Raw genomic sequence first — 26,209 nt, forward strand, 5'->3', positions numbered from 1 at the left:
ATGGACGACCTCCTCGACCTATCGTGGTCCGAGCAGCCCAATCCCGCCGCAAAGGGCATGGGTGGCTCGGCGTTCGACATGCTATCCCGGCCACAAGGGAACTACTATTCGGGCGCGTCCACACCAGCCGCGTCCAAGCCCGCGTCCAACACTGGCTCGTCAGCGAACCTTGCGGGTATGAGGGCCACACCAGGCCTGCGGACCACAGCATCTCCACGCCCACCTCCAGTCAGCGATGCTTTCTCCGGGCTACTCGGTGCTTCCACCGCCCCAGGAGGAAAGAGCTTGAGCATGGCGGAACGACAGGCGCAGCTAGCCGCGCAGAAGGCCAACGCGGCCGAAGAGGAGCGCAACCGCTGGGGAGACGATGCGTTCTGGGACCAGCTCGGTGGCTCCTCCACCTCTTCCGCTGCGCCCGCGTCTGAGAAGCCGCTGATGGCGCCTCAACCTGCGAAGCCCATCAGCCTGGCACCAGCGCTCCAGCCTTCATCCACGACCGGCTCGCGTGCCGCGTCTACCAGACCGACCTCCGCCACTAGTGCAAAGAAGAGTGCTGGTACCTTCTGGGACGTGGAGAGCGCCCTTGGCCAGCCTGACAAACGCAAGAAGTCGCCGTCCCCTCCATCGAAGGGAGGCTGGGGTGGTGGCGACTTCCTCAACGGCTCGAAGCCGGCTCCCGCAGAAGCCCCTCAAAAGGACGAGATCTCGTGGGACGACAATGACGGACTCCTCGGCTCAAGTTCCAAGCCCACCCCGTACTCTGGCCCGGCTGACCCGTGGGACTTTGACGCATTGTCCTCCAGCATCCCCGCCAAGAGTGCGCCTGCAGTAGACTATGGAGGCGACGACGACGACCTGCTCGGCGAGCTCGGGCGGCCTGCGAGGAAACCCAGCGTGAGTATTCTCCTCGCAGATCGCGCACTCCCTTGTTCTCACAGCCCTGACACTAGCCGCGTGCTGAGCCCCAACCAAACTCACGACCCTCTTCCCGGCCGGTATCGCGCCCTGCCTCGCGGCCGTCCGGCGCACGCGCAAGCTCACCTCCTCCGCACGTCATCGGCCAGATCGTCGAGATGGGCTTTCCTCCCGACAAGGCGCGCGCGGCGCTCGCGGCCACCGCGACGGGCGAAGACGTGCAGGCTGCGCTTGAGAGCCTGCTCGCGAGTCGTGGTGGGACACCTGCACGCGACACCAGAGACGAGGAGGATGAGTGGGACCGCGAACGTGCAGCCGCGCGGCGGTACGAAGACGACGAGCGGGATCGAGAGGCAGCCAGACGCGCACGGCACGCAGCGCGGCGGGCTGGGCCCAAGCGTGAGGCAGTGCGCCCTCGTGCTGAGGAATACGGCGGGCCAAGCGGGATGAACACGGACGACCTGACCAAACAGGCTGAGCAGGTCGTGGCGCAGGCGCACGAGTTCGGTGCCACCATGCTCAGCAAGGGCTTGTCGTTCTGGAACCAGGGCAAGGAGAGGGCGATGAAGGCATACGAGGACCAGAGAAAGGCCTACGACGCCCACCACAACGACGGGCCGCCGACGGATGGGCGGCCCCGTTGGATGGTCGAGGCGGAGGAGGCTGAGCGCGGTGGGCTGCCGCTGAGCCACGAGTTTGGTGACGCGTCGCTTGGGTTCAAGGACTCGGATGACGAGGGCGAGGCGCCCCGGCCAAAGGCCCAGCTGCAGCAAGCCAGGCGTCCGGAGGCGAGGCCTGAACCGCAGCGGCCACGTACGGATGGTCCGGCCCCGCCCAGCAACGTCCAACGCATCTCCAACCTCCTGGGTGGCGAGCCGAAGAAATACGTCTCGCCGCACCGGCATCCGAAGAGTCGCGCGTCACCTGCGCCACAGGCTGCGCCGCGGGCTACGCCGCGGACCACCACGCCTGCTCGCCCGCCCTCGCCGCTGAAGGAACGAGCTCTCGTTTCGGCGCCTGCTAACGCGCTGTCGACGGCAGCGCAGCACAAGAATGTGGGCAACGAGCACTTCAAGCTCGGTCGCTTCACCGAGGCCGAGGCTGCTTACTCGCGCGCGATCGTGGTTCTGCCAGCTGGTCATCTGCATCTCGTACCGCTGCACAACAACCGCGCGGCCACGTGGCTCAAGCTCGGCGAGCCGGCGCGCGCGGCGGCCGACTGCGGAACGGTGATCGAGCTGATTGGTGCGGGGTATCATCCTGCGAAGGAGGCCGCTCTTCCCGCCACACCCGATGCCGACGGAGTCAAGCTCGGCGACGCACTCGTCAAGGCGACTGCAAAGCGGGCGCAGGCGCACGAGATGGGGGAGAAGTGGAAGCTCGCGCTGGACGACTGGGAGCGCGTGCTGGGGTACGATGCCGCGTTGGGCGGTGCAGCGCTCAAGGGACAAGCGAGCGACGGCGTCCGCCGCTCCAAGGGCATGCTCTCCGGCCCAGCGCCAGCTGTGAAGGCCACGCCGAAGGCTACCCCGCGTGCTACCCCTCGGCCTGTCCGGCCCGTCGACGTTGGCAAGTCGGCAGCCGTGTCGGAACTTCGCGCCGCCGCCGCCGCTGCCGAGGCCGAGGACGAGCAACGCGCAGCTCTCAAAGACGGCATTGACGCCAAACTCTCTACATGGCGCACTGGCAAGGAGACTAACATCCGCGCGCTTCTTGCGTCACTCGACCTCGTGCTCTGGCCCGAGGTCGTGCTCAAGGTCGGAATGCACGAGCTGGTAACCGACAAGCAGGTCAAGATCAAGTACATGAAGGTCATTGCACGGCTGCACCCGGACAAGCTGGCTGGCGCGACCGTCGAGCAGCGCATGATGGCCAACGGCGTGTTTGGCACCCTGAGCGAGGCGTGAGTTGTTTTATCTTGCAAGCTGACATCAGATGGGCTGCGTTCAACGCTTAGTAGATCATAGATGCATTTGTGAGATCCCGCTGTTGGGGGTTGGTGCATGGTTCAGCAGATCATCCGCTCCGATCATGGTTGAGCAGACGTCGTGCTCCTCCACCTAAATTCCCGAATGCACGATGAAATGACCGCTCACCATCCAGCTCACCATCCACTTGCTCACATCACCTCCATACAAGACAAGCCATAATGCATACAACATTCAGTGTCCAATCACGCAAGAGAAAGCAATATCCTAGAACGAAAAGATGCCCGCGCCGCGCCGTCTCGATCCACCAAGCGGGTGTGCGAGCACGGCCGCAACGAACAGGCCGACAGTAAGACCAATAGCGACACTGACGAGTTGGCCTGCGACGCGGAAGCCCGTGGCCCACTGCGCGACGCTCCCGCCAGCCGTGTCATTGGCAAAGTTGAACAGCCCACCCTCCTTGAGGCCTGAGGGGAGCTGCATGAGGATGCCCGTCACCATGACGGGGAAGCTTGCGCCCTTTGAGAAGCGGCCGTAGAGGTTGCCGAGGATGCCGACGCAAAACGAGCCAATTGCGCTCACAATGTCCGAGCGGCCCGGGAACGCACGGCCCGCAAAGTAGTTTGTGACCCAGCCTGCACAGGCAAAGAGGACCATGATGGGCAGTTCGCGGCGGGCGGTGCGCCCGCGTAAAGGCTGCTGGAGGTTGAGGGAGAGGAAGAATGAGAAGGCTGGGACTGTGAGGAAGTACCAGTACGATGACGGCTTGGAGAGGTACCATGGTGCACCGTCGTATCTTGTCGCGGAGCACGTGTTGTTTGTGGCGTTCCGGACGTGCTCGCCCCGGATCTTGACGTACACCTCGGAGCCAATCGAGATGCCAAAGCCAAGGAAGAGGGAGTATATGACCGAGTATCCCATTCTGACCGCGCCGGCCGTGATGTTGCGGGACGCGAGTTCGAGGGCGCCAGAAAGAACAATAAAGCCGGGCAGAATGAGGACGATGCCACCAGACACTAGGGCGGTGTAACAAAACTTGCCAGTGCTCGCTAGCACGGCCGCGAGGAACGAGATGACGGTGGCGATGACGATTTCAAAGACGCCAGAGAAGAGGTCGTTCTTGAGCGCGATGAGCTGTACTGCCTGCAGCATCATGCCAAGAGGCGCGGCCATGAGCGCGTCCACGAACGAACCAAAGTATGACGTGATCACAATGATACCAGAGCAGAAACCCGCGATCACGATCATCTGCCATGCGTTGTAGCACGGCGGATCGGTCATGAGGCGATCAAGTTCGCGGCCAGCGTCCTCGACGCTCATCTTGTCGTGCACCACTTCCCAGTACAGCTTGTGCGTCGCTAAGAGTTTGCCGAGATCCGACCCGCCGGCTTGCTTTAGGAACTTTGTCTCGCTCGTGTGCGTCGACTCGTCCGCGAACGAAATGAGCATAATGTTCGGCAAGTACACCACCTGTGCGTTGATGTCGAGCACACGCGCTGTCGCCTGGATCTGCGTCTCGATGCGATGCGTCGGGCTCCCAAACATCATGAGCGCGCGAGCGAGCTTCATGATAAATTGCTGCCTGCTCAAAATTGCCGCGACGTGTTGGATAATGTACACCTCCTGCTTCTTGCGTGCCTCCTTGGCCTTTTTGCGTCGCTTCTTCTCCGACTCCCACTCCTTGCGCCGCCGATCGTCCTCAATCTGCTCAGCGGTTAGCACCTTCTCCTTGCTTCGCGTGGGTAGGAGAGGTGGTCGCGAGCGGCGCTTCCGCATCTCAACGAGGTTGTCGGTCGAGTACGCTCTCTCAGAGTCTGTTCCGAAGACACTGGTCCGCGGAGACTCGGGTGCGCCCAAGGCACTGGAGGGCCGGGAGGGAGGAAAGCTCGCAGGTCCCGACGGTAACGAGTTGTCCATTAACTTGTATCGATTCAGGTGGTATCCCGGCTTGGTTGCGGAGGCCACCAGCGTCGAGCTAGACGGAGCAGCCGGTGCCGCCATAGACGCCGTGTTGGCGACGAGTGCGCCGAACACACCAGCACCAGAGCGTGCCTGTCGTGGTCGGTCGTCGCGTAGGTCATGTACCACACGCAAGAGCGACTGCGCGCTCTTGTTACGCTTCATCTCCTCGGGGATCTTGTTACGCCTCATCTCGTCCGAAGCCGCCCTTGGTGACGGGGTGTCGCTTGCTGAGCGTCGCCACGGGCTCTTAGAGCGCCGCTTCTTCTGACGTCCGCGCTCCGGCGAATCGTACTCGGGACTTGGAGGGCGGGAGCTCCCTGGCGTCGAGGCTGCAGAGCCCGGGCCGCTGTCCAGGTGATGGTACGAGTTGTATAATGCCAGGAGAGAGGACAGGACCGACGTGCCGCCTGGGAGGTGAGGCATGCCAGCCTGGTGCTTGGGCGCGGAGAGAGGCGGATTGGCCGACGTGCGCGCCGCATCGGTCTCGGCCTTGCTGATGGCCGAGTGCTCTGGAACGGTCGGCCCCGTTTGCTGTTTGCGTCCCTTGCGGGCGAGGGATCCGGTACGCACACGCCGCCGGATGCTCGACCACCGACTTTTGCCCGTGTGCTCGCCCACCAGCGCCGCGGCATTCTCCTCGGGACGGTATGTCGGTAACCCGTCCGTCTCACCGAGCTGGACGTGCCATCGCACGTGGTCGGCGCCCTCGGGCTTGAGGAGTTTGTGGATCGTCTCGTCCTCCTTGGCTTCCGTCTCATCTTCTGGCGACTCCAATTCCTTCTCCTCAATATCTCCAGGGTCTGGGTCGAATCGGTAGTCGTAGTCGTCGTCCTTCAGATCCTCGAGAGCGCGGTTCACGAGGGCAAGATCCGGTGCGTTGTCGAGAAGTGCGTCGTCGTCGTCGTCGTCGTCTGCCACATCAATGACATGGTCCGTGTTCCACTGGACGCGTCGTGGCGTCCTCTCCATCCCGGACCCTCCTGCTGGTGGATGGGGCGCTGAACCGAGTTCCGAGGCGGGCTCAGAGTATGGAAGCGACTCGCGCAGCTCAGATGATGGCGTAAACGGCTCGGGCGCAGGCTCGAACGGGTTGTCAGCGACCATCATCAAGCGCGAGTGATTGTGATTGTGATGAAGTGAACGTTAGCGGCGCCATGAACATTTAACTAGATCATCTTAAAGCCAAGCAAGGGCTCTATTGTGGCGGCCGTGGCGGTACGATGGCTTGATGGCTTGAGTGGTTCATGTGCATGTGGAGCGCTTTAACGCAGCTTTGGTCTGGGCCTTAGGGCTGGCTGGCCGGTGGGAGTCCCGCGTCCGAATGCCGACATAGAAATTATTTTATTATTCCGGCTATGGGAGATCGTAATGCTTATGTCATGGCTGTTGCACCTGAGGTATTGTACCAAGATCTTCGGCCGGGCCACGGGATAAGCGAGCATGCCAAAGGGATGCTAGGCGCGAACATTCGAAGAAATCGAGTAGAACCTCGCGGTCGGAACTGTTGACGTGGGCTCCGGTGCGAGAGAGAGTTAAAAAAGAAGAGTGGCGGTGCATGGATCGCTACTGAGATTGCTTTGCCACTAAATCCACCATCCATTTTGTTTTTATGCTTCATCTTACCTCCATTCCTAAAAGTTGTCACCACGACGAAACAGACACCACGTGACTGTCACGTGTCAGTTTGGTAGAGAGCGCGTATGATTTCCCCGTCCTGGTTCCGCTGTCTGATGACCCACAATGTTTAGAGCGTTGCGCGTTGTTGACGTCCAATTCATCCCTTCATCCCTCAACTCATTCCCACGCAGTCCGCAATCCACCCACTCACCCAACTTTCAACCAACACTGAGATACACGTAGAGTAAAGACATCTGTCGCTTCCATCATGGACGACACGACATTTGACATGTCCTTCGCGACCGCGATCGGCACGCCAGTCCCCAGAGCGCCACCGACACCAGCCCCTCGTGCTGATCTGCATCGAGTCCAAACACCTCCGCCCAGTGTCCGTAACGAAAGAATCGCAGCCGTACCCCGTGTACCCAGCACACCGCTCGCGTCGTCTGCGCGTCCCGAGACTCGCCGCACTGTCTCGTCCCAGAGCGCATACCGCGAGCGCTTCGAGTACTTTGAGTACGGTGGCTCCCCCATGCGGGCCGAAGCAACACAGGGCCGAGCGATGGGTGACTCGCCCTTCCGCGATGCTGAATCGCCACGGCGTTCCCCCGCCTTTTCCCCCTCCCTTCCTTCTTCCTCCCCCCCCTCGCTCGGCGTCGGCCAGGCCCTCGCGTCTGCCTCGGCGGCTTCGCCCTTCTCGGGCCCCAGCTCTATCCGGTACCGCCCACCTGCGCACTACGAGTCATCCCCTTTCAACGTCTCCTTCTCTCGCCCGACCCGCTTCGGTCGTCGCGATTCCTCGCCAGGCCTTAACGCTTCCCGCCTTGGAGGCGTCAACTTAGGAACTGAGGAGAGCTTCCTCGGCTCGGTCGGCGACTGCACGTATGACGAGCTTGAGGTGGCAGTGATGGACAACAACCGGCGGCGCAGTTTTGGCATGGCGCTGCGCGCACCACTACCACCTAGTCCAGGCGATAGCTTTGACGATCCTGGGTCTCTTGAGTCGCCCAACCTCCGACGATCCCAACCCTCTTCTCCCCCTTCCCCGTGTGACGGGCGTGACTTTGACACAGACCCGCCTGAGCGCGACAGTCGCATGATGCTGGCCCCTCCAGTGCCAAAGAGGACGGACCTCACCCCCCCCTCGGCGTCTCGGTACACTCCACGTCGGCCGAGCCCGTTGCGCGAGATTATGGACAGTGACCAGAAGTTGGTACACAATCAACCTCCCAGCCTGTCAAGTCGCACAAGCAGTGCTCCATCGCCGCACGCATCACCCCTCCCTCGTATCGGAAGCATTAGCTCACTCGGCAGCTTGGGCGGTGGTAGCGTCTTGCCCGACCTGAAGACGCCTGGAGGGCCAAAACCCGACGCCTCGCTCCGCTGGGATAGAATCGACCGCCAGGCAGCGGCGAGTCGACTGGACTCGCGCGCGCCCGATCTGCTTGACGCGAGCAGCTTCCGCCTCTCTCCACCTCGCAACAGACCCAGCGCGCGAGAGCTTTTCGAGGAGAAGGAGTACCTCGCATCGCCTCCAGCCGAGACTAGGACTCATAGGCTGGAAGCACGAGCAAACCGCATGAACACACCGCACCGCACTCCTGCCCGCCGGCCCGCCTCGTTTGACGATACAGCCGACATAACCGTCGACCTCAAGCAGCTCCTGCTCAGCGGACAGCCGAAAGGCCGGTCTGTAGGTGAGGAGAGCATGATGGGAAGCATGCTCGGGCTGGGTGTGAGCACACTCGCAGAGCAGCTCGCCGATCTGTCCGACGTCGAGGACAGTCTGCTCCCGGAAATGCAGGCCGCATCGATGCCGCCGCTAGTGACGCGACACGAACAGAGTGACCGCGAGAAGGCTCTCGCCGCTGCACAAGCCAAGCTTGAAGGAGCTAGTGTTCAGCGGGCGTCGTCTCTCCGCTCAGACCGCTCCTCTGGTACCACGACCTCACAGCGCCCGGAGAGCCTGCGTTCAGGCATGTCACGCACCGATAGCGTGCGCTCGATTCAACGCGAAAGGCCTACGTCCGAGATCGTTCGGTCGGACAGCATTCGGGCACTGCCGCGCGAACGCCCTACGTCTGGTATCCAGCGGTCTGACAGCACACGCAAGCTGGGCGCTCGTCCGTCGTCAATCATCCAACGGTCAGACAGTGCGCGAACCCACGACGGCCAGCGGCCCACGTCCGACATCCAGTGGTCCGGGAGCACACGCACGCTCACACGGCCGACGAGCGGTGTGCCGCCCTCTGGGAGCGGCCAGCGCTTGGCGGCGTTAGCCACGCCAAACCGCGACCGCCCCGACGTCCCCTTCTCCATGCGGGGCAGAGCTCAGGAGCGTGCAGGAATCGTCCGCTCTGGTTCGTCCGGCATCGTGCGTTCTGGCTCGTCCGGCATCGTGCGTTCTGGCTCATCGGATGACCGGTGGGCGGACGCCATCGAGCGCGACCTCGTGCCCGAGCTGAAGCCTACCGCGCCGACTGCAGCTGCCTCTCGTGGCCTGCCTTCTAGCCACAGCACGCGGCGTCTGAACTCTGGTACCGGGCTGACACGCACGTCGTCGATGCGCTCGGTACGCGACACCGCTGGAGGGACTACGACCGCCACAAACGTGACGGCAGCACGCGGGCTCACTCGCACCAGCAGTGTGCGTCAGGCATTAGGCGTGACGTCGTCATCTACCGAGGGGCGCGAGCGCCGCTCCGCACCGGCCACCAGCGCGACGGCCCGCCCCGTGGCGACGCGAACCGCGACCCAGCGTGCTGCCGACGCGCGCAGCATGCCTCCCCCGCCTATCCCGAACCGCGCAATGCCACAGCGCACCAGCGTCGCGCCGAAGGCTCGCGCACCCGCGTCCGCGCCGCCACCCAAGACCGCGGCCACTGCACCGCTCAGCTCGCTCGGCCCGCGCCAGTCGATTGCACCTCGCCAGTCGCTCGCGCCCCGCCAGTCGATTGCCCCACGTCAATCAATCACTCCGTCCACGACCATCCCCAAGTCCACTTCGCGTCCGTCCCTTGCTGCGACAGCCGCAATCCCCAAGTCCTCGTCTCGCGCGTCTCTTGCGCCGTCATCGACGATCCCGAAGTCCTCGTCCCGGCCCTCGCTCGCGGCACCGACGGCCCGCACCCTCCCGCGTTCGGGCTCTCGGCCGCCCCTTGCGCCAACATCGACGCTCCCAAAGTCGTCCTCGCGCCCGTCCTTGGCACCATCCCTTCCCAAGTCGTCCTCGCGCCCGTCTCTGGCTCCGGCACTCCCCAAGTCGTCATCGCGCACCTCCCTCGCGCCCCGGGCCTCAACAGCCTCGGCCCGCGCACCCAGCATACGCCCAAAGCTATCCGCCCCTCCTAACCTGGAACGCATCCCCGCCGGCGCGGTCGGCATGCGCTCCTCGCGTCCCACCTCCACTACCCGCCGGTCAATCGATGAGCAGCAAGTCCCTGCCACGCCAGCGGGTCGCGCGCCGCGTGCAGCAATGGTACCGCGCACGGTGGAGAAGGCGTCCATGACGCGTGTCGAAGAGTAGAAGAGGTTCAGAAGCAGTGTCCGAGTTGAAGAAGTGTCGAAGAGAAATAGAGATAGTAAGCTATACATGAGTGCGGGCACTCGATACTTGTCTGTGTATACTGAGATGTAACCTTTGTCTGCCGTCTAGTGAAGCGAGAGCGGTCGAGTAGGGCAGGACAACTGGTGCCAGCAGCTGGACCACCACCCGTTGCACTCAAATGAGCGCTTCCCATCCTGTTCCAAGGTGCGTAAGAACCAGTCTGGTATCGCTCTCCATGCTAATACACCGTACCCTCGTGCGGATACCCGATCCGTCGTCCGCCGCCCGATAAGCTATCACCTGACAAGTGATGCTGGCAAGTCCGAGGTGGTCTACGCGAGTGGGCGGTCCATCTGCAACCTGGTCAACCGCCTCACCTGCATCTCGTTCTCTGCGATGCCGCCTGTCGGATTTCTCAGTAACGCGTGCGCCGTGTCCGCTGGTCAACGTGCGTTAGGGGCCCCGAGGGACTTGGCTGAAAGCACGATGTGTGCAGAGCGGCGAGGTGCGTCCATGCAACGCGACTCCAAGGCCATATAGCGAGGACGTTTGTACAACTAAAACCCAGAATGCATGTTGATCTAGTCCCACCGAGTCTGGGATTAGCTTGTGCGGAGACGACACAGGAGCTGGACTTACCTCGGGATGCGCCTTGAACTCGTCGTATGCCTGGCGGTTGAAGAACGAGAGCTCGGTTTCGTTTTCTCCTGTCAGTTATAACGATCATGTGAGCCGGGATGGCTTGAGAGGTAGGCATAGAGAACCCCACGCTTGGCCGGTGATGACTCGACTCGAACACCAGAGTACGAGCCAGCTGTTGACAATTTGCCAGCTGGCCGCCAGGCGCTTCTTGTGTCCCCGTCCCCACTGCGACACTCACCACACCCAGCATCGGCCAGGGTCTGGTCCAGGTCGCTGAGGATCCACTCGTCGTTGTCGAGGTTGATGATGAGGTTCTGCGACTTGTGTCCGTGCGCGACCGTGTACTTCTTGATCGTGTCGAGCGCGACCGTGCGGTAGTGCTTGAAGCCAACCTGGGACTTGATGGCTTGGGTGAGCGGGGGGGGGGGGAGGGTTGGAGGAGGGGGTTAGAGGAGGGGGTTAGAGGAGTGGGGTTGGAGGAAGGGGGGGCGGGGAGATGCGGAAGGACGGGGAGGTGGTCTGGAAGAGAACAAAGAGGAGGAACGGGCAGAGTACCAGTACCCGCAAACATGCTCATGCTCCGCACCTGCTCGTTCGACTCACCGTCACGACACCTGTCCATCAGCTGGCCGACTGTAGTCGTCGTCAGGTCGACGTCGCGGAGGACAAGGTTCTTGGCGGTGCGGAAGGGAAAGTTCTTGATGATGCGGACGGTGAGCACTGCCGAGGTGACGGGCCGTAGCTCGGTCACGAGGGATGTGGGCGAGGCCATGGTGGGGGAATAGAGGAGGAGGGCGGGGAGAGAGGATGGGCAGAGGGAAGACGAGATGAAGAGACTGGAATATAAAGGTTGAGCAGATCAACAAATGTAATGTGGTTTTGAGTGGCACAAGCCTCGAAATTTGGATGGCCCTTGCCCAAGCATGATGCAGACCAGGAACAGACGCGTCATACAGTATAGCTCCTACGACCTGTTGCATACACAGGACTCTGGCACAAGCGTCCATACAAACTACAGTCCCCTTGCGGGCATGAAAACGGAATGGAATGACAACGACTGGTATCGCATGCGTGGGAATCTCTTCTACTCAGCCTTCAGGTGGCCGACCATGGCGGGCGGCCCGTGACCGTTCATGTCGAGGTAGTTGTGGCGCTCATCGTCGGCAGCAGCGGCCTTCTCGACTGCCACACTGTAGCCGGCCATCGGCGCTGGCGGTGATGTGATGGGACTGGGGAGCATCGTCTCGTTCTCGGACAGCGCCGTCTCCTCAATCGTGGCATTGCTGTCTTGGTGGATATCGTATTCAAGCCGGCCAATGGGAATAGTCGGCGAGGTCTGGAGGGCAATCTCGTACGCTTCGCTGTCGTGGCGCTGTGCGATGACGGTCGGATCGCGCCCGAACGACGCTGGCGCACACGCGGGTGGGTTCATCGCCCCGACGACCGACTCTGTGCACGCGGATGGCGGCTCGAGGCCCTGCGGGCGTAACTTGACGTCGCCGCCGCGCATGACGCTCAGGAGGAAGTCGTAGAAGCGATGCCCGTAAAAATCGGGCTGGACACACGAGATGGTGACGGGGTTCTCGGTGACACTCTTCCACGCGTGCTCGACGCGCTTACCCATGGTGTACGGCGTACAGATGTCAATGATGCCCAGGTAGTATATAATGTCCATGGGCATGTTCTGTTCGTCGGTCGCCTGCATGCCGCCCTCGTCCTGGTAGAAGATGAAGTGGCGGCGGTCGGGTGCACCTTCCTCCGGAAGCCGCATGTTCACGCTGGCGTCGAGCATGCTCTTCGGGTCGGACCGCGTGACAGCGCGGCGCACATTGTGGGCCTCGGCGTTGCTTTTGACCGCACTGGGCTTGCGGTTCACGACGCCAGATTTGGACGTGGCAGGGTTGAACACCCGCAGCTTGGTAAGACGCAGGTTGTCTCGGTTGCCACGCTCCATATTGTGGATGCCGACAAGAAGCGAGTAGTCCATGACGTTGATGCGTCTGAGGAACTCCATATCGCGGCGCAGCTGCTCGGTGAACAGTGCACGCTTCTCGGGCCCAAACTCGAACATGCGGCCCCTGTTGACCCAGTTGATGTCTTTGAGCACGGCGCGCGGATTGTTCTTAGCCTCTGTCTCGGGGTATTCGCGGCCAAACGCAGAACCTTTGAGGTCGTACGTCTCGTGGACGTCGCGGTGTGGCGGGAACAAGTTGTTCATGATCACAAAGTGGATCTTGCGGCCGCGCGGCATCTTGACACGGTGCAGGCCATAAAAGCGCGAAAGCAGCGTGTGCGGGTTGGCACGCACGTGCTCGTGATAGTCCTTGAGAATGGACCGCAGGAAGTTGTGCTCCCGGTGCGAGATCGTCTTGATGATGAAACGGTAGTCGCGCGAGTAGTAGAAAAACGAGCCCGACTTGCCCGGCGAGCCAATCTCGGACAAGATGTACTTGGCCGTCAGGGATAAGAGGTAGTCGGCCGGGTCCAGGTGGAAGTGGTCGTCGCGCAGCTCTCGGAACACCCACGGCGCATAGTCCTTGAACTTGAAGTCGTACTTGGCCGAGGGCGTGAGCTCATTCCCGAGCATGTCAAACGAGTACTTGTGGCGGGCCAAGTAGTCATCTTCGGAGAGAGGCCGGCGGATCTTGGCCTGACAACGCGACACGGCGACACGGATGCCCGTGAGCATGTTGTACATTAGCACATAGTTGCGGTGACCCTCGCCGACGAGGTTGCCGACGAGGACCCTGGTCTCCTCTGTTTCGCGGCGCTTGGCGGCCGGCTTGGCCTCAACGGGAGTGGCGGCGGATGGAACAGGTACGGGCATCTCGATCGCTGGCGGAGGAGGCGGTGACGTGATGAGCAGGCTCATCTTCTTCTGTCTGCGCTCTAACCTCTCGCGCCGAATGACGTCCGCCTGCGCAAGGATGTCTGGGGCTAAGTTGAACTCGTCATAGTTGCCAACGGACGACGACGGCCCGTGGCCGGATATCGACACTGAGTGTGTCAATGGCCGGCCTGAGAGCGGTGACGGCGAAGCCGTAGTCGGGTTCGTGTTGCGGCGCTGCATTCCCGGTTGGGGTGTGCCTGGCGATGACGAGATGGGCGACTCGGATAACGCACCCAAGAATACAGCGTCGGTGGGAGGCGCGCGGCGGAGGTGCTCGTCACCTGTTTCGATGGCTGGGAGTACACGATGTTGAGCTCTTAAATCTGGGGACGATGTTGGGGGCAAGATGGTCGGGGGCAGCATGGGCGCGCCTGTCGGCACTGGCACTGGCATGGATACAGAGGGAGGCGACGGCGAAAGGTCACGCTGGGGCGCCAATCTTCCGCTGCGCACCATGGACAGCGATCCGGCACGGCTGGACGTCGAGCCACTCGAGACACGACGCTGACTTGCCACGCCGAGATAAGCGGCAGAAGGAGGACGCTCCCAACTGGACACGCGAACAGACGAAGATCCAGTGGCTTGCGGCACATCCCTCGCGTCTCCGTTTGCCTCCTCCACCCAGGTCATGCTTTCTGGTCGACCGTTAGGATTGAACGCCGAAGGGGGCGGCGTGTCAACAAGGGCGTGCCTAGACTCTCCGGCCTCAGTGACGGGCATTAACGGGGCGGCTGTGCGCTCGGGCGTCTCCAGCTGGGCGCTGTCGGGCTGTAGATCTGGATGAGGAATGTCCATAGTGGCCTCAGTCACGGCGACGCTTGGAGCGTAGTCTGTGCCGCCGCCATCGTTGTCGCCTACGTCGCTTAACGGGGGACTTGGCGGAGGGCCCTGCATGACTGGCGAGCGGCGCTGCGGCGACACGTTGACACCGGGAGAGAGGCGCGCAGCAGCCTTTGCACCTGCAGGGATTTCCCGAGGTAGTGGCGGGACGGGGGGGACGGGGGGAGAGGAAGTGGAAGTGGAAGAGGAAGAGCGGGACGCGTCGTCACTGCGGCGGAACACTTGCGAGACCTTCTTCATGATCTTGCGAGAGGTGTTCTCATTTCCGGTGGGCGATGGGGAACGCTGGGGCTGTTGTGGTGGTGGGGAGGGTGATAGGGACGAGAAGGTAGCCTGGCGCGGGACCGGAGGGGTTCGGGAGCGCGCGCGCGCGCTCTGAAACTCGTCGTCGCTCTCTACGTCCGAATCGTCATCCGACGTGTCGGAATCGACGTCGTCGTCGCTGTTGGCCTCACCAGTGGCAAGACGCTGGAGATGGGGTGGGAGGGGGGGAAGGAGGTCTTCCGAGCCCCCGTGGTGTAAGAGATACTGAGGGTTGATGCGGGGTGGAGAGGTCGCGCCTGTTGAGAATTAGACGCGTCTAGGACGGCTCAAGAGAGGGCATACTCACGGGCTGTGGTGGGGGATACCCATCCCCCGTTTTGCTTGGAGTTTGGGTCGTCGCTGCGCGTCGAATGGGATGGAGAGGCGGGCGCCGGCACGGGCACGGGCGCGGACGGGGCGTGCACCGCCATGGGCAGATCGGGGCGGGGGGGTAGGGCGAGGACGATGAGGTATGGGAGCGCGATGCGGTTCTGATATGGCAAGAGAGGGAGGGTGTGAGGAGACGGTGAGCAGCGAGGTGGACAACGAGCGTTGAGATGGTGGTTGTGAGGTAAAGTGTATTGAGCGTGTGGGTGAGGGGCGAGGTGGATTGGTTGAGGCTGGCTTGTTGCAAGCTCACAGGGATAAGGTCAAAGTCAAAGGGTAACCGGAGACTAGCCAGGGGGAACGACTGCGCAGACTTGGGTTACCACGTGCCAATGTATTGTAGCAAGTAGAATTCAACTTGAAACACAAGACCGTCGGAAAGAAAACTAGAGAGAGAGAGAGACGGAGAGTGAGACTACAGGTTGAGAGCGAGCAAGAGATGGAGATGAATGTATATAGAGATGGCCCGTTGATGAAAGATATGGGTATGCAAAACTTGTTGCTGTGTTGTTAGCTTGAAACTCCCCCCGGATCCCCGGAATCCCACGTACCCACGTAGCAGGTACCCAGACAGTCAACGTAGTCTACTTAGCTTTGGATCATATAATACAATAGGTTTGTGTCACGCGTTTATTTGATTCTCGTCCCTGTTCCGTGTCATGACCCTCATTTAAAATCGGTCGCCGAGGCGACAAATGACTCATTACAACTAGAATGTCAGCCATTTGACCATGCCATGGATTTAGACCCATTTGATGCCGCCCTCCCTTGTTACTCACTTCATCAACCTCCACTTTGCATCACCACTCACACAAGATGCGCTGTACGCCTGTAGTCCGATCTCTACTGGGCGCTGGTCCCCGCGCAGCGCCGCAACCCCTTCGCTCCGTGCTCGAGGTGACGGGACCTGATGCCAAAAAGTTCCTCAACGGTCAAATGTGCAAGAACGTCGAGTCTTTGAACGGCGGATACTCGGGTTTCCTCAACGCCAGCGTACGTTTTCGTCCATGTCTCCTTTCCCATTCCCACCACACCAGTTGTGCTGACGTCAGGGCCGCCTCCTCCACACCGTCTTTTGTGTTCCCTCGCCGACGCGCAAGAACACGTATCTGATCTCGCACGAGAGTGGCCCCAACCACCCCGCGGGCCTTATGGAGCTCCTCCCGCCGTTCCGCCTCCGGTCCAAGATCAAGATCCGCGATGTCTCGGACGAGTGGGACGTCTGGAGCGCGTGGGGCTCCGAGGCTTCTCCGGATCCGACGAGCGCCTGGAGATTCGGCAACGGTGGAGCGGCGGAACGTATCTGGAGCTGGGAGGGGGAGATTGCCCCGCTCAGCCTGGCCGAAGGCGAACTCGGGTGCTGGGACTTGCGTGTTGGTTTTGGACCGGGAGGGATGGGGCAGCAGCTCTTTGTCCCAAAGGGAGCGAAGCCGTCCGTCCTGGCATCGCATGACGTCGCGAGCACGGACGAGTACAACCTTCGCCGAATGGTGTTGGGTGTGCCCGAGGGCTCGGCAGAGATTATCCCGGGAACAGCTCTCCCGCTTGAGAGCGACCTGGACATCCACGGCGGTGTGGACGTGCGCAAGGGCTGCTACCTCGGCCAGGAGCTCACCGTGCGGACATACCACACCGGTGCGACCCGCAAGCGCATCCTCCCCGTCTACCTCTATCCACTGGCTAGCGGACCTGGCGAGCTCGCAACCTCTCCCCTCTCCCTGGAGTCGCTGGGCTCTCTCCCCCTCACGGGCCCCAAGGGCGGTCCGCAGAAGTTGGACATCATGTACACGCCTCCAGAGTCGGCAGCTAGCAAGAAGGCCCGCAATGCCGGCAAGCTGCTTGCGCTCTCGGACTCTGCGGCTGGTGTCGGGCTCGGGCTCGTGCGCCTCGAGTGGGCAGGCCGAACTTGGGATGGCGAGGGAACGCTGAGTGTCGAGCTGAACGGAGAGAAGTGGGGTGTGTGGGTTGGCAAGGGAGAGGCATATGCTGCTGCGCTGGCCGCGACGCCGCCTCCTCGGGTGCACGACGACGAGGAGGACATGGCGCATACGTAGGTGTGAGAGGCGAGCCGGCGAGCCAGAGTGTAGAGCCAGAGCTTGGCCCAGAGTGGAAACTCGGAGCGGGGTTACCCACAATGGAGTCAGTACAAAGTAGCATAGAACTGCATCAGAAGCATATGCATTACCACATCTTGCACGTTTGTGTGGGTCACAGGTAAGAGAGTCGGTTGGTGGGCTGTTGGTAGTGTGGGGTCTCCGCATTGGAACCAGGCTTGAGTAAAAGGTTCGTTTGGTGAACTCTGCCTGTCGCGAATCTTGACAACTCGACTCCATTCATCGCATGTCTGATCCCGCAGCATCAAAGCGTGCCCGCGAAGAAGGCAATACGTTCTTCCGGCGCGGACGATGGGCCGACGCCGCAGCTGCGTATGGCCGCGCCATCGCCGCTGACGATAGCGACGCGCTGCCGCGCGCGAATCGCGCTATGGCGTGGTTGAAGCTTGAGAAGTGAGTGACCGAGCACCGCGAGTATAGCGAGGATGCAGTTGCAGTAGAACGAGTGGAGACAGTATGAGCACCTCGTTGATACCAGATACGCCGACGCTGCAGCTGACGCGACCGCCGCCCTCGCCCTGGACCCTACGCACATCAAGGCGCGATATCGGCGGGCCCTGGCGCGCCGCGGCCTGGGAGACCTGGACGGCGCCGCAGCCGACCTGAGCACGGTCATTGCGCGTGACGACAGCCCTGCCGCAAGGGAGGAGCTGGCGGAGGTGTATGCCGAGATTGTCAAGGGGACCAAGGCGGCCAAGGCTGAGAGGGCTGCTGGGAGGGTCAAGGAGGCAGAGGAGAAGGAAGACGCGGGCAACAAGGCAAAGGAGGCAGAGATCGCCGAGGATAACGCCAAGGCTGCCAAGGAAGAAGAACAAGCACAAGCACATGCGCAGGCACAACCTGCCACAAGCTTCGCCGCACTGCGCGGAAAACGCGACGCCCGACCGGCGTACGCTCACGCACCGGGCCTGACGCCAGTCTCGACAAAGTCGACTTTAGCTCGTACTTTGATTGAATCAGCGCAGGTTCCCTCTCCCGCACCAGCCCCTGCGCAATCACCTCCACCAGCACCTGCGCAATCACCTTCACCAGCATCAACCGCCCCGTCCAAGCCCAACCCTGCACCCACCCCCATCCCCATCCCGCCCAACCCAACCTCCACCTCTCCTGGCGCCGGCCTCGCCCTCCTCCGCGCCCTTCGGCCCCTCACACCACCCCACCGCTTCTCCTATCTCCGCCACTACCCTGCCCACATCATCCCCCGCATCCTCTCGCCCACAATGGACCCCGAGTCATTAGGCATGCTCCTGACGTCGTTGGACACTGGTACCGGGGGAGAGTGGACGCGCCAAGTCATGGCTGGCCTGAGACGTACCCCGCGGTGGGGTATGAATGTTGCCATGTTGAGTCGATCGGAGAAGGAGGCGGGGGAGAGAGCGTGGTCTGCTGCCGGGGGGGAGGGGACGTACTTGTAGATTGAGATGAGAGTGGGGCAGTGTTTGGGTGGAGGAGTGGGGCAGTTGAAGAGGAGACAGGGATAAATGGACAGGCACATGATGGTTAGGATCAGTTAGGAACTGGGACTAGATCAGAGGATCGACCTGATCGACCTGATCGACCTGGTCGACCTGGTCGACCTGATCCGAGGGTGAATTGCAGGGCAACAGTGCAACCCGCCAACTCTCAACTCTGGAGGCCATCGCCAACCTCACTCATTCGCAGACTCGACATGCAAGTCTACCAATCTCCCGCGAGAGCTTGGCTAACACCTAGCCCACGACAGTGTACGCTGCCTGGGAAATGGGAAACATGGAGGCGCATAAGCGCATCCCAGCTCCCCCGCGCGGTCTCATCACAAGTCTAGCACGCTGCACACTCTCCTGAACCAGAACCAGAACCAGAACTGGAACTGTCGAGCAATGCTCGTTAGCGAGCCCAGCCCTGCGTTCGGCATCGTCCTGGTCTCCCACTACCACCCTGGCTACAATGAGAGGACACCCTGACATCAAGTCACGATTCAACCATCGCTGCCGGTGGCTAGGTCCCAAGCACAAATACAAAGTTCAGGAATCAACGTTGTTGCATGCCGCCCACTATGGAATATGGACATGGACAGCGTACAGCGTAAGAAATGACGGTTGGGTATTGCGTACCTTCTCCCTGCAACTCATGCTTTGATGCCCTCTACATGCCCTCATCTGCCCTCATCATCATATACCAGCCATCACCTTACCCTCTTCAACCCTCGACTTTTTCCCACGCCTTGATATCCTGTAAATCATTAGCGCACCATGCTTATCACCCCAGGGCATCCCACACATCATCCCTCCCCTCTCAACATATCAAAGATGCAATGCTGCTTATCTGCCCTGACCGGATCGAGACCCGCAAGACCTTGTTGACATCAATCCGCAGTTGATAACACGCACCTCACCAGAATCCAGGGCCAAATGGCCAGATAGTGCCTTCAAAACCCAACAATCAACAAAACAAACCCAACAACCAAATCCGTGTTTCCGTGGAACAAATGCATTGCTAGTTCCTATCAAACCGTTGCACAAACACTGAGGTATAAGAGCTATCGAATCTCCACGCGTAACAAATTCGTCGTCGTGTCTAAGTAGTGTTCATGGCGCGTGGAAGTGACGAAGAAGAGGAATCAAGTCGGTGTTTGTGGAGTTTTAATGCAGAGGACTCTATATCGGTGGCATGGAAAAGACCCAAAACGAACACGGCGAGACATATTGCACCCGTAGAAGTCAACCAACAAGTTGACATCCGGACAGCGATGATGGTGGTGGTAATGGTTGGTGTTGGGCGCGCTTCGTGGAGGAGGAGGAGGTGGTGGTGGTGGAAGTGGAAGTGGAAGTGGTACTGGTACTGGAATGTATGACGCTGGTGAGACAGTTATTTACGGAGTGGCAATAGTACGGGTGGGATGGAGGAGTATTGGAGTTGAGTGAGTCGTGTTCAGTTATGCTGACCTTTAGGAGCGTTAGCAACAAGCGCCAAAAAAGTAAACTCACCCTTGCTTGAAGACGACGCGACTTCGTCCAGCGTGGACGCGCGAGACGGCATGCCGTGACCGTAGCCATAGCCGCCGTTCGCGTATGCGTACGACGGCATGCCGGCCGAAGCCGGCGCCGACGAGACGCTCGAAGGGTCAACGACTCCCGCGGAAACGTTGTTAGCCTGGGAAGGCGTTAGGCGACGGCGGGACACAGAGCTAGGAGAAGGCTCACGGGGAGCTGCGCCATTTCCACGGTAGCGCGGGTCAAGATCATCACCAGGCGTCGACGACTGGGTTCGAGGCGGGTAGCCATTGCTCATCTGCGGCTGCGCGGCGTAGCCGCCAGCGGTCATCATCGAGTAGCCCGACTCGCGCGAGTAAGGGACAGCGCCGTTCTGCATGCCCTGGTACATGTGCTGCTGCGTGTGGTCTGGGGCAACGCCCTGCGAGTAGTACTGCGAGTGAGCACCATAAGACGGCATTGTGCCAGGCGCGTAGCGGTAGCCCTGTGCGTACTGGCTGGCACCGGGGTACGCCGCGTAGGCTGGAGCGAATGGCTGCTGAGAGTAAAACTGCTGGTGGTGGGTGTTGGCTACCGACGATGCTGCAGAGTGGCCGTTGACCGGCGACGCCACGCGGCTCGACTGCGCCGACTGCGTGGCGGCGCTGGGCATGACACCGGGAGGAGGAGGAAGAGGGTAGCCAGACGAGTAGCCGCCGTACTGGTTCGCGTCGTGCATGTAGCCTCCGTAAGGGGCCGACGCCTGGGTAGGAGTCTGGTACGGCGACTGGCCATGGGTGACAGACGAGCTAGCCGACGAGTTGGGCGTTCCCGCGTTCGACCCCTTGGACTTGCGAGGCTGCCGGCTGTTAGACGACTTGAGGCCTGCGGCCATCATCGCCGCCGCGACAGCCTGACGCGCCGCCGTACCAGAGCCACGCCGCAGTGTGGGCGAAAGGTGCGTCCGGTAGTGCTGCTGCAAGTTGTCCTGTCGGCTGGTACGCGTCTCGCATCCTGGGTACGGGCACTTGAAAGCCTTGATACCAGTGTGAATACGCTGGTGGCGCTGCAAGTGCCCGCCAGTAGTGAAACCACGCTGACAGATGGGACAGACATGAGGCTTCGGCTTGCCCTCGGCAGGCCCAGTCGCACCGTTCTTGCCCTTTGTAGGCGGAGGAGGAGGTGGGCCGCCTTGGGCAGGCGCACCATTTGCTCCATCAGAAGGCGGGACTGCAGATGGCGGCTGCTGCTGGTCCTGCTCGTAGCCTCGGTTGGCATCAGATTGAGGCATACCGAGATGGGGGGGTCCTCCGACGGGCTGGCCGTAGTTGGACATTGAAGGCTATGGGCAAGAGGGAGATCAAGGGGAAGAGGTGGTAGTTGCTGCCAGGAGCGATCAGACTGTTGAGGGAGATGGGCGTGCGTTTGAGACGTTTGTGCGTGGTTAGGAAGGGCGCAATGATATGGATAGGATGGGATCGTGCCGAAGTTACCAAAGTAAATGTTGTATGCAGGTGAGAAGGGTGAAGGGTTGAAGGGGATTGAGTGAGGGAAGGTTGGGTTGGTTGAGGGAGAGAGAGAGAGGGAGAGAGGGAGAGAGGGGAGGGGGAGGGAAGGAGCAACCCAAGGTGGGGGGGGGGGATTTGGTTGAAAAAAATGGACCCGCCAATGGGGGGTTACGGGCAAGGCGGACGAGGACGGCCGATCAATCGGAACAAGGTCACAAAGTTGCCGGTGTCGACAAACAATTCGTGAGACAGAGAATAACCGGTTCAAGAACGGCGAAGAGGTCGACAACAACAACGATCGGGATGAGGATGGTGATGACGTTGTTGAGACGAGGATGATAGTTGGATCCAAGGGGTGAGGGAAGGTTGGGTGGGTGAGGAGGGAAGAGAGTGACGAGAAAAGGGTAACGGGGGGGAACGGGGGGAGGGCGGACGGGCGCAACGAGGTTTGTGTGGCACGCAGTTTGTGTAGGTGACGAATAGTGTAATAACCCAGGCGTCAGCCGCTGGTAAAACCAAGCCAATATCGGGGAGAGCACGCGTGCAAGACAGAAAGAAAGAGAGGGGTTGAGAGACACAAACAGAGGGTGAAGAGTTAATCCAAACTATTGTGGGCATACTATTCCCAACCGTGTGCAAGCCAACAAACATGAACCAAAGAGGTACGGGTGCGAGACACCGCGCCATGAATGCACTGCCGAGTAACAGAAAAAAACACATGGATGGATGCTTTAACAAGCAACGAGTGCCAGCAACCGACCCGACGACAAAAGTAAGGCGTAGATGAAGGGGCCGAGTAGGCTTTGGGGGCTGTTGGAACAGGGCATGGTTGGTTGGTTGGTTGGGTGACGCGTGGTTAGGTGGGGTCACACCCACCAGCCTCGCTCGCCACCCAGTGAGCGGTCGCTCCAATCCAAACACCTTGCACCACTGCATCCACACGCTGCCCGCATCCACCTTGTATTACTGGGAACTCGTCGTCGTCGCAGTCCGGTGCGTGCCCGACATGGACCAAGTGGTGTTCACCATGTCGCCAGGTGTCGAGGTGGCTCAGGTCCGCTGTCCAGGGCTAGGCCCCTAGATCCGCGTCCAGGTTGTCTCGACACATTAGGGAAAGATAAGATGCACGGATGGACCATCACGGCGCCCAGCCCTCCATGCCGCCGGCGCTGGGGCGCGACGAGCATGCACAAAATGGTCGCGAGCAGGGGAGGGAAGGAACGTACCTTTGCTGGGTGGCGGTAAGAAACAAGACCAAGTCGACTTGAATTAAAAATCTGCAACCGACGTTGGAAGGGGGTTGGAGGGGCGGGGGCTTTTCGACGGCGGCCGTAGTTTGCCAACAAGGAGATTGGCGTAAGTGAGCTCGCTTTGGGTGATGGTTAGGGATAGGGAAAGGGTGATGAGCGCGTTGTGTTAGATATGGAGGAGCGTTGGAGACAATAGTGTGAGGAGGGAGAGAGAGGATATCTCGGAGCGCGCTGCGGCCAAAGTTTAGCGGCTCTCGCCGTGGGGATGTCGTGTTCGTCGTGCGGGTGGGTGGGTGCGGTTCAAGTTGAGCAGCCAGTTACCAGTCACCAGTCGCTGTCGGGGTATCGCCGTATGCCCACAATGGACTCTAGCAGAAGCAGAGGTAGAGGCGGGGGAGCGCAGGAGCACGGGTTGGGTTGGTCAGACACGAGTGTGGGGTCTGGCTCTTGGGATCTGGTAAACTTACTGCGGGCAGAACAGTGCGGCAGAGGGGGGAAGGAAGCACACGCGCATGACTTGGTCTAACTCGTCTTGCGCCAATCGATCTCACTTGACCTGTGGGACCAAGGCAAGGCAAGCAAGGCAAGACCAGGCAAGGCAAGGCAAGGCAAGGCAAGGCTATCGGCATGTGTCAAGTCAGAAGGGCTTGAGAGCAGAGGATTCAAGAATGTAATTCCTTGTTCTTTGTAAGAGCCAAGGATGCATTGAGGCCAAGCCAGGCAGGGGGGATCAGAGCGCGTCAAGAGAGGACATTCCTATTCGAGGCTCAAGGTGCGAGGGTGCGAATAGGGAAAAAGGGGCCTGCGGACTCGGCCGACCCACGCGATGGACGGCATATGACATTGTAGGTCGAATGAGAAACGTGATTTCAACCAAAAGTCAACGAAAACTGGGGAGTTGTACCTAAACTTTCAAAAGTCCAAAAAGGCATAACATCAGAGGCGGGCACTAGGGCCCTTCTCAATCCCCCTGAATCATAGGACCCTGATTAACGATTGCACTTTCTCTTGTGATAGAAAATGTACCCTGACAGATTGAGGGGTTCTGTTGATTCGGGACCCTGTTTTTGGACCGCAAGTATGGCTGGTTGTCTGCCTGACGCAGCTCAACGCTCTTTCCTCTAATTGCTCCACAGTGAAATGAGATTTGTTGGGTCAAGTGTGTGGGTCATGCACAAGAGCCAAACAGCCCAGGACTCCGGATCATGGAAAAGGGGAATCAGGTCCAACCCCTTGCCCACCGTTTTGGAGCCTTTGACCTAGGATATAGCCATCGAAATATCCAAATGCAAAAATCTCGGTGTCCTCCGATCCTCCGATTCGGTACCTCACACACTCACCAGCTCTCAACTTTCAATCGAATGGATCCATGTCGCAAACGCATTCACCCATGCAATCCCACCGAACAACGTTGGCATCTTCCGCCGTCACCCGTGTCAGATCAGATCAACCCGTGGCGCTCGATGCTTCTTCCATGGCGTACTACCGTGACCAATGCGCCGTGCCTGTCACAGCACTCCCGCCAGCCGAACCGTTCTTCTTCTCATGGCCACTGTTACATTCCGACTGTAAACTCACCAACGGTACACGCGGATTACGGCTGTGCTCACCATCAGGCTAGAAACCCGCAGGAAGACAAGAGTAGGAGCTTGACCCTTGTGCTCACAGTCCGATGTCGGAGTTGGAGTGGTTTGCTGACCATGCTGACCAGAGCATCCGCCGGCCATGCCACCTCCCCTGACCGCATTGCCCGACCGGGCTTAAGGCTTCGCGCCAAAGATGTGCGGATGATCAAGGGCGCCACCCCATTCAACCCTTGAATGCCTTGAAAGGGCCCTAGTGAGACCCTGGAGCTTAGGGACAAGTCGGCTTTGCGAGCTTTCAAAGTCGAGAGATGTATTACTGGCATTACTGGACACTGCCTTGGAACTTTTGAGCAGGGACTATGGAGCAGCGGTGACGAGTAACACCACAAGAGGTAAAGTAAATCTGTCACCTGCAAAGCTGTAGAATCGGATAAATCAACCAGGGTTAACAAGCCAAGTGCTCAGGCGTTCCGACTACCCTTGAATAGACCCTGAATGCCCGTCGGGCACCCTGGGAACCCTGGGAAGTGAAGCGCGTTTGATTTGAATTGTTCGATTCTAGTCAGCAAGCCTCCTCATCCCACATGCCAACTTGACCTTGTTCCCAAGCATAGCATATTAGACGCAAACGCCACCCTCCGCTCCAATGACTGCGACTGCGGCTGTGCCGTCCATCTGACATCACCCTCACGCCGTCATGAGCACGTCGTCAGCCCTCCCCCATGGCCCCACGCATCGCATCCAAGCCTGCCCGATGGTGGCAGCCAACCGTGGTCGGCGCCCGCACGGCGTCGTGGAATGCTCGTATCATGACCAACAAAGTGCACATGCACAATAGCACTTATCACTGTACCCGTGCCCCATTCGCATTCGCACCATTCCGAGGCTCATGCGCCACGGCCCCCGCACGGACCCAACTCGTGATCCACTCAGCGCTCTGTTTGCCTGCGGCTCTTCCGACCCACCCGAGGCGAGTATAACCCCGATGGCGAGCCTTGGCGAGAAACGGTTGACTGCGTCATGGCACTCGTCTGCAAGTCTTGCAGCATCAACGTTTGTTGATGGAGTGAATTGGACAGGTGCGTCTCTGGCTCTATGCAGAAGCGAAGGTAAACAAGCTTGTGTCTCCTGAGGACGGGTGCCCAGGTGTCTTCATACCGAGGTAGGGACGAACAGGTGCCCAGTTGAAGGATCCCAGGGCTAGAGGCTGGCGCCGATTCCTGGGTGCTGTTTCGGCGTGCACGTTGATGGCACCGAGATGTTGGGCGATCGGCTTTGGACTCTGGTTGTCTGTACCAGAGTCAGGATTAGCATGCGCGTTGAATCGTACTGCTGTCAGTGCATATACAGTTGCATGTATCTTGGTTTCGAGCTGTCAAGGTTTCTGTCACGTAGCTGCGTAAGCCATGTCTTGAGCTTCACTGTCCGCGGCCCGACATTCCGAGCATACTGGAGAGTCGTATCCCTTGATAAGCTCCCTAGCCAGCGCGTTATCAGCTTCTCGAAGTTTCGTGTCAGTTCAGCTGGACAGTTGGTGGCCTGATCGATCGTCATCGCACCCTGGTGGCAGGGAGGGAGCTAGGGCTGATCAGTGGCCGTCGCCGAGATCTAAGATAAGCCTGCAGGATCGAGGGACCGTGATGAGAGTGAGGGTGTCTGTCGTGAGGGTGGAATCATATACGGAAACAGCTTCTCCGCGCGCCGTGCGCACACATTATCAGATGGTGGTCAGGGCCTCATCTCGAAATGGAGTTGAGGAGGGAGATAAC

At 60.3% G+C, this 26,209-nt stretch overlaps 8 protein-coding genes across 8 annotated transcripts; 4 read left to right on the plus strand and 4 right to left on the minus strand.

The window, feature by feature from the left end:
• On the plus strand, positions 1–2,872 carry SWA2 (uncharacterized protein; the record flags this gene model as incomplete). Its single annotated transcript, XM_060598887.1, has 3 exons — positions 1–894; positions 951–2,818; positions 2,851–2,872. The coding sequence occupies 3 exons, from the start codon at positions 1–3 to the stop codon at positions 2,870–2,872; spliced, it is 2,784 nt and encodes a 927-aa protein (XP_060455636.1).
• A 238-nt stretch (positions 2,873–3,110) lies between these two features.
• PRM10 (uncharacterized protein) lies at positions 3,111–5,912 on the minus strand (the record flags this gene model as incomplete). Its single annotated transcript, XM_060598888.1, has 1 exon — positions 3,111–5,912. One exon carries the CDS (start codon positions 5,910–5,912, stop codon positions 3,111–3,113), a length of 2,802 nt encoding a protein of 933 aa, XP_060455637.1.
• A 778-nt stretch (positions 5,913–6,690) lies between these two features.
• CcaverHIS019_0304430 (uncharacterized protein) lies at positions 6,691–9,948 on the plus strand (the record flags this gene model as incomplete). Its single annotated transcript, XM_060598890.1, has 1 exon — positions 6,691–9,948. The coding sequence occupies one exon, from the start codon at positions 6,691–6,693 to the stop codon at positions 9,946–9,948; it is 3,258 nt and encodes a 1,085-aa protein (XP_060455638.1).
• Positions 9,949–10,550: 602 nt separating this feature from the next.
• On the minus strand, positions 10,551–11,383 carry CcaverHIS019_0304440 (uncharacterized protein; the record flags this gene model as incomplete). Its single annotated transcript, XM_060598891.1, has 4 exons — positions 10,551–10,565; positions 10,609–10,673; positions 10,850–11,017; positions 11,215–11,383. The coding sequence occupies 4 exons, from the start codon at positions 11,381–11,383 to the stop codon at positions 10,551–10,553; spliced, it is 417 nt and encodes a 138-aa protein (XP_060455639.1).
• Positions 11,384–11,695: 312 nt separating this feature from the next.
• On the minus strand, positions 11,696–15,075 carry MSS4 (uncharacterized protein; the record flags this gene model as incomplete). Its single annotated transcript, XM_060598892.1, has 2 exons — positions 11,696–14,901; positions 14,952–15,075. 2 exons carry the CDS (start codon positions 15,073–15,075, stop codon positions 11,696–11,698), a joined length of 3,330 nt encoding a protein of 1,109 aa, XP_060455640.1.
• Positions 15,076–15,847: 772 nt separating this feature from the next.
• On the plus strand, positions 15,848–17,085 carry CAF17 (uncharacterized protein; the record flags this gene model as incomplete). The annotated part of the gene is made up of 2 exons (XM_060598893.1): positions 15,848–16,024; positions 16,084–17,085. 2 exons carry the CDS (start codon positions 15,848–15,850, stop codon positions 17,083–17,085), a joined length of 1,179 nt encoding a protein of 392 aa, XP_060455641.1.
• Positions 17,086–17,371: 286 nt separating this feature from the next.
• Positions 17,372–18,100, plus strand: CcaverHIS019_0304470 (uncharacterized protein; the record flags this gene model as incomplete). The annotated part of the gene is made up of 3 exons (XM_060598894.1): positions 17,372–17,538; positions 17,624–18,034; positions 18,064–18,100. 3 exons carry the CDS (start codon positions 17,372–17,374, stop codon positions 18,098–18,100), a joined length of 615 nt encoding a protein of 204 aa, XP_060455642.1.
• Positions 18,101–20,272: 2,172 nt separating this feature from the next.
• On the minus strand, positions 20,273–21,432 carry NRG1 (uncharacterized protein; the record flags this gene model as incomplete). Its single annotated transcript, XM_060598895.1, has 2 exons — positions 20,273–20,277; positions 20,328–21,432. 2 exons carry the CDS (start codon positions 21,430–21,432, stop codon positions 20,273–20,275), a joined length of 1,110 nt encoding a protein of 369 aa, XP_060455643.1.
• Positions 21,433–26,209: the final 4,777 nt, after the last annotated feature.

This window comes from Cutaneotrichosporon cavernicola (genome assembly GCF_030864355.1).
Source record: "Cutaneotrichosporon cavernicola HIS019 DNA, chromosome: 3".
NCBI classification, from domain to species: domain Eukaryota; kingdom Fungi; phylum Basidiomycota; class Tremellomycetes; order Trichosporonales; family Trichosporonaceae; genus Cutaneotrichosporon; species Cutaneotrichosporon cavernicola.